The sequence below is a fragment of the Gadus morhua genome, chromosome 1, assembly GCF_902167405.1.
Source record: "Gadus morhua chromosome 1, gadMor3.0, whole genome shotgun sequence".
Classification (NCBI taxonomy): domain Eukaryota; kingdom Metazoa; phylum Chordata; class Actinopteri; order Gadiformes; family Gadidae; genus Gadus; species Gadus morhua.
Window position 1 is genome coordinate 17218177 of NC_044048.1, and position 12325 is coordinate 17230501.

A 12325-nucleotide genomic window follows, 5' to 3' on the forward strand; every position below is an offset into this window, starting at 1 on the left:
GAGAGACAGATTGCTGTCAAGCTTAGCACCACCTCAGCCTGAAAACACACATTATGAAGTTGCGTTCCTAACGCAGCCTTTTATCTGATAAGCCCCTATCTCCCCACTGCAGAAGGGTCTCCCTTACGACTTGGACCTAACACAACAACGTCAGCACTGGTTACTACTGGCCTCGTCAATAACCCTTTTGAAGTTTAAGGAACTCAGCCGTCGCTTTGTCGACAGTTATCAAAGTAATCCAAGAAGAACCCCATAAGAGAACAATGGATTTACACACACCCAATCCGCCTCGACTGGGACGGACAATACCCTCAGGATGAATGGATATACAATCGCAAACTTTCAAATTTGTGTGAGCCTAAAGGTGCGTATAGACCTGTACTTCAATGCAGTATTCTGAGCATTATATAATAGGCCTATACATTCTAGTTTCTAGCTTGCATTGCATTTCTTATGATGTAAGCTTTAGACACATTTTAATAACGTAGATTGATGATGCATTTATTTTTACAATTTAATATATATTTTGATGCATTAGCTATAGCTAAATCTTTTTATAAATATACTAACCCTCACCCTTTATAGGATGGATACAATGTATGTATATATATATATATATATCTATATATATATATATATATATATATATATATATACACATATACATACATACATACATATATATATATAACACATATGCATATACAATACATTTAAAATGTATTTAGTTATATATATATATATTGGACTATCATTACATGGGCCTATTATAACCCTTGATAGGGTACACTATCAGTATCAAGTAACTTGAGACCACTTGTTGAGCACCAGAATAATAAATTAACCTATCTTATTTAATAATGATCTATAATATTCAGAATAGGCCTAGTGTGTCTTTATCTTAGCCTGTACATTGTGAAATGTGCTTCTGTTTCACAAAGTGGCGTGAACGTCTTCTTCTCGTCTGCAGGATGCATTCAGGGCTAGGAGTGTTCCTGCTCCTGGCCACGTCTATTGCACAGGGCCCTGTCCCCGGGCCTTGTCTCTGTTCCGCCCTCTGGCCTGCTGGGCTCCTCTTGGTCAACTGCAGCGCCATGGACCTCGTACAAGTACCTCAGCTACCGTCAGACACTATAGAGCTCCACCTGCAGGATAACCAGCTCACTGCAGTGTCTCCGGGCGCATTTGACAGACTTGCGAGCCTGAGGAAGGTTTCGCTCTCTGGGAATCGCTTCCACTGTGACTGTAGGATCCAGTACCTGAGAAACTGGCTTCGACGAAACCCAGCCGTTGTAACCGGCGGCAGTCCTACGTGTGCCAGCCCGAGTTCCGTGGCGCTGAAGGAGATCGTTTATCTCGGGGACGAGCTGTTCAGCTGCTGTGCCGTTGAGCAAGGCTGTGGTGACGTATTGTCTAACAGCCTGCTCGGGGCAATACTATGTTGCCTAATCTTTCTGCTATTGTGGTGCCTGAGACTGGCCAAGAACTCCACATTCACCCTGGACATAGTAAATAAACATTCAGGATTTGGGGCTGACTCTTTGCGATCCCAAAAACCCAAGCACAGAAGAAGGGTTCAGTGCGTCAACTCACATGGCAATGATAACTTTACCGCCCCCCTCTGGACAGATGATCATGAAACCAGATATATAAATATGGATTTATTACCACAAATAATGGATGTCCTGCACAAGAAACACAATAAGATAAAAGCCACATGATGTAAGACTGTATTATCATATTTTTTCTGGCAGTACAAACAATGTGTTACATGTCAATATGATATGTCAACAATTGTAAGGTCATTTATTTGTTTGGATGGATTCTTTGACAATTTTCCTTGTAAAATTTGTTCATCCTAAAAGCCAGTACTTTTTCCGATTTTTTATTTTTATTTACATAACATGCATAATTATCAATCATTAAAAAATATGCATGGCTAATGGTCCACTGAACATACTGTAAGTCTTTAGAACATATCGCTAGACTATTAAATCCCAGCCAATTACATTTCTGTACAAGTACTATTACATAAAACAGAAATTGTGCTTTAGCTACGTCCACAAAGATTTACATAGTTTATTGGCTTTCATATAGCATGTTAATGTTTATGAAGACTGACGCCTGTGCACCGGTTAAGGTATTGAGGATCAGACGGGGATGCACATAGTCGGTACAATTGAAGGACAACATTGCCATCTGCAATGGCAAACAGATGAGCTTACAGTACACGCTGACAATCATGCATAGTTAACATGGGTTAAAATGCTGAATAAAAATACAACAATGAAAGTCATCTTGACAATAAAAGGTCAAACAAAAATATATGTTTTGAATAAATATAGTGTAACATCATTTGTAACGATCTATAACGTATGACCTAAAAAAAATACTGTATACTGGTTGAATAAGGCAGTTATCTAAAACTAGCTCTTAATCACGCATTGGCTAACACTGTTGGATCATCTGGGGACTACCTACAGATTGTGTACGAGAAAAGCACTGAAGCACACGAACAAACTAACTGTTGAGTGAAAAGCAAATCTTCTGAAGTTGTTTAAGAAAGCTTAAAAATGACATTATTTTCTAACAAATGACTCGGTAAACAATGCCCACAGTTTTCAGATTCTACACATTTTGTACATGAAGTGGCGATTCCCCCCCCGCCCGGCCCCCTCTGCCTCTCACTCCACTCAATTCAAGTCACATCTTCCAACAAAACCAAAAGTCCTACTAAGGCACAAAGTTCTCCTTGTGGAAGATGAGATCGACGGCCTCATTCACGTCCAGCACCACATGATCGGGCTCCACCAGCTCGGGGTCGAAGCGGAAGTCCCGGTGCCCGTGGAACACGTTCTCTCTGATGTGCTGATTGGCTGAGGAGGAGGAGGCTGCCTCAGTGCTGGGGTTGTACACCCCAGTGCAGACGAGCAGTGACTTACAGGAAGTAGCGGACGGTAACGCCAGCTCGCCAGCCCAGGGGTGGTCCAGCTCCCCCTCCTGGGGACTGGCAGTTGCTGTTGTTGTTGTTGTTGCTGCCATCTTGGCAACAGCTTTGTGGCTCCTCCCCTTGACCCTCTCCTCCAGGTAGCGGTTGTAAAGGTTGGCTCCGTAGATGTCCGTCATCAGGTTGTCCCTGTGTGTTGTGGGTCATAGTAGCTGTAAGTGTGTTGAATGTTTAATTTTAAACGATTTCTATCACAAAAGGGCCCTGGTTAATACCCAACATTTGGACTATTTTTCTTTCTCACCAACAATTCATGAATTTACTTGGTACATTCTCTTGTGCATGCGCCAAATTAAGCAATATTCCCGTCAATACAGGATTTGGAATTTGGTTAATTTAAGTGGCTCATAATGCACACCTCTGAACTATAATCCATGCCTACTAAGGTTAAACAAAAATAAATAATCTTGTACCTACCCTATAGCATAGAGGGACGTGACGGGATGCTTCCACTGCCTTTCGATGGCCTGGCCTCGGATGAGGTACTCTGCAAAATGGTAGGTCAGTTCACTGGGTTTCCCCATCAGAGCCTCATACTTCAAATCCCTTCCCATTATCTTTTTGTAGATATTCTCGAGGCATACAAGGAAGGTCCCATGTCCAAACCTTTGATCAACGAGAAAGCAACAAGGAGACAGAGTCAGAGGCAATGCTTTTGTTCACCAAACTTGTTAGTTTGGTTGTGTATCACGTTTGGAAATCTTGTGTTCAATACAGATTGCCAGAATAAAACACAGTTTTGAGATGAGGTGTGGTTACCGTGGAGACTGCGCCTCAGCCATCCACAGTAGATCCATATTGCAGGCCAGCAAAGGTAGGTGGGCTCGAGTCGGACTGTGGTGGGCACCGCTGAGGTTTCCATGGGTCAGGAGGACATCCACTATCAGCTGGAGATGGGTCTCCCATCGAATTGGCTCCCCAAATAGAATCACAGCTGTAAAGGGTCTCATGTCACTGACACTTGTCGTGGTCAAAATTGTGACATTTTAAACTTGAACTTTGGGGAATTTAACATGTCTGTGGTAACTTACCTTCAACATTTGGCAGGTGGCCAACAGTTGCGGACTGAAAGGTAAAAATAAATATAAGCCATGGGTGTTTTTACCACAAACACAGTAAAGTAAAGCTTGGCAGACCATAGCTACCAGTGTTAGGTTTGAAAGCTCACAGGCAGTTTAGGTCTCCTGTTGTGATCCACCATGTCGAGCAACGGAAACGACTCCCTCAGCATGTCAATACTAACAACGTTTTCAAAACCTAAACTGTAAACAGAGAGAGAATAACCAATTATAAAGCATACCAAGACAGTACTTCCACTGTGTGTGTGTGTGTGTGTGTGTGTGTGTGTGTGTGTGTGTGTGTGTGTGTGTGTGTGTGTGTGTGTGTGTGTGTGTGTGTGTGTGTGTGTGTGTGTGTGTGTGTGTGTGTGTAATAACAACAAAAAGGTATTGAAATTGAACTGTACTTTTTAGCAATGTCCAGAACTGGACCTTGACCGGACACCAGCACACACTTGTCGTGGTACTTCTTGAACATCCTGAGTGGACTGTGGGACATGATGATTTGATCCATGGTAATCTGGGGGTGGGCAAAGGTTTGCAAAGATTAGCTTACACGATTTGTTACGTGTGTAAAGTATATGGCATGTCTGACTTGTATGACTGCATTAACGAAAAATTACCCATTCTGTACGTTACTTACAGGGACACCCAGGACGTGGGACATCTGGTCAGCCTTTTTTTGTCTGAGGCAATTCCCTGCATTGGTGACAAAAACAACTGGTACAACAAATTGACCCTGAGAGTTGACCAGCTTCTGGAATGCCTTTTTTGCTGCAGGGATTGGCATCCTGCCTCGAACCAGCACGCCATCGATGTCAAATAGAAGCCCAAAGCGAGGCTGTGGCTGTCAATGAGAGGGACAACAAAAACGTGAAATGTCCTCATAACAAGAAATTAAACCCATTTGGGGTGTAGAACATAAGTTCAGATGACAAATCAGAATCATGAGATATAATTCCCATCATCAAAAGACTTGGTGCTGAATAAGGCATAGGGCATACCTTTACCAAGTATTTATATATCTCCTGGTGAGCTTTTGTATGATGTATGAATGAGCTCTAAAAACAATACATGTGTGTCAGTGTTTTTTTTTTTGGGGGGGGGGGGGTTCTTGGGACTGTTTGGCAAAGGGAAGAGCCCTCATAGTGACACAGTTTGGCAAACAAAGAGGAGAGTACTCATATTTCTTGGCTTGAGAACCAGAAATTGCAGCCCAACTGCAGTGCCCCATGCGGGAATTTTAAGACGCATCGTAACCAGGCGCCCATTTCAATGCATACGAATCTGGTTTCCGCGGGTCATTTTGCTTTTGGTAATTATCGTATTGCGGCAATGCATAATAGATATTCTTGCTCTATTGGAGGGGTAAATATTTATGGGGAACAATTGTTTTTTCTTTGGATAAGCAAAACAATTGAACGCCTCTGTCGTGTATCTGCAGCTTCTTCACAAAGGATGTTAAATGGCACCCGTAAAAGGTTCAGGTTTAACCTCGACATTTATCGAAAATACCCCAAAAATGTCCCGGAATACCACGACTTAGTAACAATTTTAAATTGATAGTTTGTCAGAGGCAACATTAAGCAACAGCTCGTGACAGCCTAAGCATACCTTTCTATTAGACACAGTTCCGCAAAACCCGCATTGAGAACAGACAACTCCAGCTTTTCGTCTGGCTTGAGGGTTACTCAGGGTGTAGAGACCCCGGCAAAAGGGCAGGAGTCCCTTCATCTCCTTTGTTTTCGACGGGTTTAAAGCTTATAAAAGGGTAGAACCGCGTATGAAGGGAGCCGGGCTGCGCTGGCCGTCTCCTGGCTTTACTTGTTTTCCTCTGATTCCATCGCACATCATTGGAGAGAGGATCCTGGTTCGAAGAGTTATCCTGGTATGCCACATCGGCATTTCCGTTATCTTACTTCCTATGAGCTTTTCTACGTAAACAGAGACCTGGGAGAATATAGAATATATATTAAGAACCTGACTAGAAATAGAACAACGGTCACATTGATAATGAATTTGGCGTTAGACTGAAGAATTAAAAAAACATATCCACGGCATGTACGTGAGATTTCCCTCTAACGGAAGTCCCTCCCTCTGCCGCTAAGCCGTGCAAGTGAATGTCCCGCCCTCTCCAATAACGCTCGTTTCATGCATTTTGTTCAAGGCGTTCCGTCCTGAACGGAGAACGTCTGATATTTTGACTGGGCCTCCACGAGTGACGACACGCGAGGAATAGGTGGTCCTCAAGTCGTCCCCAGCCAGTGGAGAAGGCGCTTGCACGGCATCTGCAACCATTGCTACTGGGCTGCCATTTTATACACGGAATAAATCTAAACAATTGGGAATGCGTACCATTTTACAGCTTTGTTTAGAATTACACATGCATACAAGCATGGAGCTGTATTAAATAAGCATGCATGGAACTATTACCGTCCAAGCCTAGAAATACCAAGTTGGGCAACTGCCTGCAGCTGTGACTGGCATGTAGCCTGCTGCAGTCATGCAAGTGCTTTATATAACTTACACCGGCTAAATTTACGCTGCAAGTGCAACCAGAAGGAATTTGTCTTGGAAAGTTGAGCCGCTGGGTTAACCTTAGGAGCTCACTTGGAAGTTAAAGACCAAAATTCACAGAAAGGCTGAGACATTTCCAAGTACTGGTAGAAATTACTTTTTCTTTAATATTAGTCCCAGTAACGGTAATTACTTGGCCCCACTGCTCAATGTTTTTTTTGCAGGTCAGTCATGTTCTAGTGGGTACATCTACTGCAAACGGTGATTTAAAGTATAACGATTGAGCACCTACAAATCATTTCAAAAATACAAGATATTGAAACATGATTCTCCCCGTGCTCCTCCAGCTTTATTGATAGTTTAAAATTACATTTCTATTTATTTTTTTAGGACTTAAGTTGCATTCTCCTTCCGACTTAAAAACAGAGTACAAGCAAATGGTATTTTTACAGTAGTCTAAGTGATATTGTACAAAAATAACATTTGATTTCTGAGAAAACATTTTCCATTCCCAAATGACTCCTAATTCACACTTGACAACTGTTAATGATGCTAATTCCAGCCAAGGTAAAAAAAAAGAAAAGGAAAACTAAAAATTCAAAACATTTTTAAAGAAAAACATACCTTGGGCTAACACTTGACATTTAAATTTTAACAGATTTATATATAAAAGATATTTGTTACTGCAAAACTTTTATATCTTAGCAATATAGCATGTTTGAATATGTTCCGCCCACGTTGCTGCTTGTAGGGCTCAGATGCATCATGTTGTGAACGGTTTTCCTACTCGGTTTTCTTACTCTTGGCAAACTCATTATCTTAGCCCACTTTAACAAACCAAAATGACCATACCAGGGAGCCCATGGTATCCATTTACTCCCCATACGGTCCCTCATCCTACCGAGACTCACTGCTCTCAAGGCCAGAGGTCCTATACATGCCGTATGTTTAGTCCCATTCAGATTCCATCTCTGATCGCCAGTGGCTTGGAAAGGGGGGGTTTCTTTAACAAAGCATTATACGCAACACCACTATCAAACTAAAACACTTTTTTTGTATTGAATGCAGAAAGATATTTTTCACCCCTTTCATTGTATTATGTCGAGAGGCTCACTGGCCTGGGACTAGCCTCTTGTCAACCAAACCTTTGGCCAGTGAAGAGGATTCAGAGAAAATAATACAACCAACCATCAATCTGAAAAAAACGGAGGGGCAACCAAGGGCACTGATTATGCGGTGGCTTCGCTGGGGCATTCTTTCGCAAGGTGGCCCGTCTTTCCACAGGTGTAGCAGCTCGCTTCACTGGACTTACTGCACTGAATAGCAACGTGACCAATTTCACCACACCTGGGGAAGACGCAAAAGCACATTGGTAGTTAGAGACACGCGTAATATTCAACACGTATATCAAGAGCCTTTACATCATATACACCTATTTACTGAGGGAGAAAAAACACAAGTATGCAACAATTGTATCATCTATGTATATACACACACACACACACAAATAAAAGAAAGTGGCCTCACCTGTAACATTTCACTTTATCGCAAAGCTTCTGGATGTGGCCAAAGCCTCCACAGCAGTAGCACTTCTGCTCATTGGCATGGTCACACTCGCGAGCCATGTGGCCCGTCTTGCCACAGCTGTAGCAGTGATGCTCCCTCTCCTTCTTGGGCTCTGTGCAGTCCCGAGAGATGTGGCCACTCCTGTGGCAGTTGTAGCATGCTGTTCCGCAACGCAAATAATGTGTTTCATTAACAAACTAATTTCAACCTTTCCAACCAATCAGTAATTGGTTTGCTTGAAAGAAGATATTTGGGACTACAGAATAAGTTATGAATTGCACAAGAAAAATATAGAAAATTACAACCAAAACATTTATTCTACAAGCATAATACACACCATCCTCAGATTGCCCACAATCCTTTGCAATATGACCTTGGTCCCCGCACCTGAAGCAGAAGTGGTCTGTGGAGAAAGCGTCAAGGGTTATAAAAGTGTGTCTCCTTACATTTCAAGCAATGTGCCAGAGGGAATACTCTCAGTAATGTTCATAGTGACTATTTTTACCCTTGCCGCGTCCCCGGCCTCTGCCGCGTCCCCTGCCGCCGCCGTTACCCCCAACACCACCAACTCCACCGCCACCGACTCCTCCTCCTCCACCACCACCAACACCACCACCGCCGCCGCCTCCACTCCCAAGTGGGCAGTTCTTGATCCAATGTCCAGTACGGTGACAACCGAAACACTCGTTGATGGACTTGTCCATTATCTGAGTCAAAACAAGACGTGTTACAATACAGAACTCACTGGAGAAACATTTGTGTTAGCAATAACCCCCCCCAATGCAAATTATCTGAGATCAGGTGAATAATATGTTCTGAATAGCATAGGCAAAAATGATACATTGAATGTCATGAACATGTATCTGCATTCAATTCCCCAGGGATATTTATGAGGTTGACTACAGGGGTTACCCCAAAACCTTGAATTGATAAGCAACATTTGTTGCTCAACCGGTTAAATGCTAGTCATACATCTACTATACTACCAACTCAGGGATTTTAGGCCTGTATGCAGTGGGTACAAACTACCTATAGGCTAGCCTATTTCTCCACACCACTGGGATAGCTCGCTACTCGGCTGACTTACACGATTTCATCAATGGAATCATGTTGTGATCACCAAAGGTCAAACTTCTCCAAAGTGTGTGCTGACGGTGATAAAAACATCAGTCATGAAGAATGCGAGTTAATAAGTAACGTTAACCACATTACTCACCGTGTCCGAGTAATACTATAGAATGCAACCCAAGTCGGGACGATGATAAAACGAGATTCAATCTATTTTCACAGTTGAATACAATGCAACATTGCATGGCCAAAAGCATTTGGCCATGTTGGGCAAATCGAGCCATAATTTACTCCCATCGTTAAGACGCCCGTCTATGCAACACGACTACCTCGTGTGAATCCTTTAACATTGCAGTATGAAATGTACTTTTTTTAACAGTCATCCAGGCTTAAGAGGTTATACTAGAACGTAGCAGTAGAATATTATACTAAAACGAAAGGTAAAACGAAGTAACGTCAGTCGAAATCAATGCCATTAAACGCACGCCGTGTCTCCTGCAGCTAGTCATGTAGCATCCATGCGTTAGGCTATCAGTCTTGGAGAGGTAGCGTTAGATAATAGCGCAGATTAATACAAGACTCGTTCCAGACAAGAGTCTTGGATTGAACGGAACATTTACATCGCAATGAACTAACCGACAAAAGTAAATGTCGCATTACACAAAACGAAGCGACGTGTAGCAGCTATCCCTGCGTTGGGGCCTTGTCACGTTGACGCAACTGCGTACTCGACGAGACACCGCGTGTTAGCCTCGCCACCTTTTCAATACAACATACACACGACCACGTCGACGATAGCGGCTCGTTACGACTCATTTGGGGGTCGTTGGCTAGCCATCGAGGAATTACACCGATTGCATGGGACATAAACTCTCATTAAAACCACTGGACAATGAATAATCGAGAACCTTTCCCGCGCAGAGATCTAATGGCTCAAAGTCGTTCAGAAGCGCTAGCAGGCCGAGAACCCGATGTCCCGTAAATGCCTTCTTACAATGTGTGCGTTTCAATGAAAAATAACCAACAGGCATCGGTTTGCACTTAGTGAAACGTGTAAGATACCCAAATCGCATTGTTTTGAGAAGATTAGGCTAAGAATATGAGTGTATTTCTTACCTTTTCAGCTATGACTACTAAGATTCTGTTTACGCCTCCTCCTCTGAGCTACAGGCGGTGTGAACACGAGTTTCTGGAGCGTCATTCATACTATAGAGTCAAAGAAAGCGCAGTCGTTGGCCACGGTCTGCGCGTCCAGCAAATCAGGCTGCAGAGTTTCTGGACACCGCCTCCACCAATAACCAATCACTGTGGAGGATTTCTCCAGGTTTCGATGCTAATGTCGGACCTCGTTCAGCCAGGCCTGCTTTATTTATTTAAACAGAATTAATAAATACAAAATATAATTGAAATATAGAAAAATAACCTAGATAAATGTATATAGTTATAATAGTAATGTCCCTTCCTGCATCTAGTTTTTAGCGGACGTTAATATTATAATTCCATAGTCATATATAGTTTCCCATTTGTGTATTGCCTAGCCCAATATCATATAGTTGTCATGGTAGTTTGATGCCTCTGATGTATTGTAACTAAAACAACAAAATAAATAACACCAAACTAATCCTGAAATCAATTACCATTAAACTAAATTGAAACACACACACACACACACACACACACACACACACACACACACACACACACACACACACACACACACACACACACACACACACACACACACACACACACACACACACACAGCGACGAGTGTCTCTGTGTGTGAGACACAAAAGTCCATTGGAAATCAGGCCTATATGCATTTCAGCTAACTTGCATGAGAGCTTGGTTGGATCAATAACTGGGAAAGATGCGATCGTCTGAGTCTTAAGGTGGTATGGTTTGTTAATTAAATAAATAGTTATCCAACCTTATTTAAACAGGTCAAGTATTTCTGCAAGAAATTAAACGTACATATTATTATCATATTACCGTTGAGGCCTTTATTTGCCGTCGTTCAGAAATGTAGAAACCTGACCATTCTAAACAATAGACAAACCTAAAGGAGTACCTTAAGAAGGCCCCACAATGACAAAGCCCTGCCCTCATCCCCTTACACCAAGTATTCGTTGGATAATATTATGCCAGATGAGGCTAAAGGCTTAATTTTAAACTTAAGAATTTTCACATTAAGATAGACAAGCTGAGACTCAATGTTAACAAGAGAGACCAGATACTGTATTGGACATGGCCATTGTTTGTGCTAACGTTTATCCTGCAATTTTGTCATGCCCAGATCATTATATCGGTGAGGTTGTACTGTAAGTATTGCAATGTTGTTAAGGCTCTTTTTTCTGCCAGACCCTATGAACCATCTGTGATGATAGGGTACCTCAGGGGACCGAGCCTGGGATGCTACAGACATGGTGAACACATGGTAAGTAGCAGGTTTCACAGACGCTATTGGAAAAAATGCTTTGTTGAAATAGTGCAGCTTTATATGTTTTCTGCTGACTACAGACAATCATTTTTGTATGATGTATTGGCTGTCACTGAATGTGTATGTGTGTATACATTTGAAACGTCTGTTGAACGTCTGAAGAAAAGACAATGTAACATTACTTTTTATATGCCAAACACGTTTATTCGTCAGCATTTTATATATATATATATATATATATATATATACATATAAAAAAAGGATAGCCTATAGTTCATACGTGCTGAATTATTGTCTTATGTATATTTTGTTTTGTGTACATTTTGCCTATATGTAAGGATTTCAGTCGTTTTGCCTCATCCACGTTTCTAATACAGCCCATGAAGATAATAACTACTACCTGTATAGATGTATGATTGTATGATCTGCATTACTCATAATCAAAGTTTTTAATCAACGCTGATGCGCCCTACGTCACAAACGAATCAAGGCGTGGTGTACCAGCGCTCAGCGTATGCAAAGTAACCATACACATTGCCCTTACACCTACACCTTTTTAATCGTTAAATCAAGACAACAAACCACAGGAGTTAAAATCACTTTTCCAACTGTTCAGACGATTTCGCCATTATACCGAGAATCATGATCTCCGTGGAAGTGGGTGGGCCC

General features: G+C 42.1%; 3 protein-coding genes across 3 annotated transcripts; 1 reads left to right on the forward strand and 2 right to left on the reverse strand.

The window, feature by feature from the left end:
• Nucleotides 1-103: 103 nt before the first annotated feature.
• gp9 (glycoprotein IX platelet) lies at nucleotides 104-2323 on the forward strand. The gene is made up of 2 exons (XM_030357376.1): nucleotides 104-364; nucleotides 971-2323. The coding sequence occupies exon 2, from the start codon at nucleotides 972-974 to the stop codon at nucleotides 1719-1721; it is 750 nt and encodes a 249-aa protein (XP_030213236.1). The 5' UTR covers nucleotides 104-364; nucleotide 971; the 3' UTR covers nucleotides 1722-2323.
• Nucleotides 1717-6159, reverse strand: LOC115544414 (haloacid dehalogenase-like hydrolase domain-containing 5). The gene is made up of 8 exons (XM_030357368.1): nucleotides 5680-6159; nucleotides 4709-4912; nucleotides 4473-4585; nucleotides 4176-4269; nucleotides 4039-4072; nucleotides 3767-3941; nucleotides 3425-3613; nucleotides 1717-3136 (listed from the first exon to the last, which is right to left on the reverse strand). The coding sequence occupies exons 1-8, from the start codon at nucleotides 5797-5799 to the stop codon at nucleotides 2734-2736; spliced, it is 1332 nt and encodes a 443-aa protein (XP_030213228.1). The 5' UTR covers nucleotides 5800-6159; the 3' UTR covers nucleotides 1717-2733.
• Nucleotides 6160-6898: 739 nt separating this feature from the next.
• Nucleotides 6899-10591, reverse strand: cnbpa (CCHC-type zinc finger, nucleic acid binding protein a). Its single transcript, XM_030357387.1, has 5 exons — nucleotides 10333-10591; nucleotides 8654-8855; nucleotides 8486-8551; nucleotides 8110-8308; nucleotides 6899-7929 (listed from the first exon to the last, which is right to left on the reverse strand). Exons 2-5 carry the CDS (start codon nucleotides 8850-8852, stop codon nucleotides 7812-7814), a joined length of 582 nt encoding a protein of 193 aa, XP_030213247.1. The 5' UTR covers nucleotides 8853-8855; nucleotides 10333-10591; the 3' UTR covers nucleotides 6899-7811.
• Nucleotides 10592-12325: the final 1734 nt, after the last annotated feature.

What these genes read in the sequence shown, in the direction of transcription:
- cnbpa (XM_030357387.1), bottom strand. Translation starts at nt 8,852, where the DNA reads ATGGACAAGTCCATCAACGAGTGTTTCGGTTGTCACCGTACTGGACAT. An exon ending in AGGCCGGGGACGCGGCAAGG is followed by an intron (nt 8,552 to 8,653) that starts GTAAAAATAGTC and finishes CTTTCTCCACAG; the next exon opens with ACCACTTCTGCTTCAGGTGC. An exon ending in GATAAAGTGAAATGTTACAG is followed by an intron (nt 7,930 to 8,109) that starts GTGAGGCCACTT and finishes CGTCTTCCCCAG; the next exon opens with GTGTGGTGAAATTGGTCACG.
- LOC115544414 (XM_030357368.1), bottom strand. Translation starts at nt 5,799, where the DNA reads ATGAAGGGACTCCTGCCCTTTTGCCGGGGTCTCTACACCCTGAGTAAC. An exon ending in CCACCTGCCAAATGTTGAAG is followed by an intron (nt 3,942 to 4,038) that starts GTAAGTTACCAC and finishes GACCCTTTACAG; the next exon opens with CTGTGATTCTATTTGGGGAG. An exon ending in ACGTCCCTCTATGCTATAGG is followed by an intron (nt 3,137 to 3,424) that starts GTAGGTACAAGA and finishes CACAACACACAG; the next exon opens with GGACAACCTGATGACGGACA.
- gp9 (XM_030357376.1), top strand. Translation starts at nt 972, where the DNA reads ATGCATTCAGGGCTAGGAGTGTTCCTGCTCCTGGCCACGTCTATTGCA.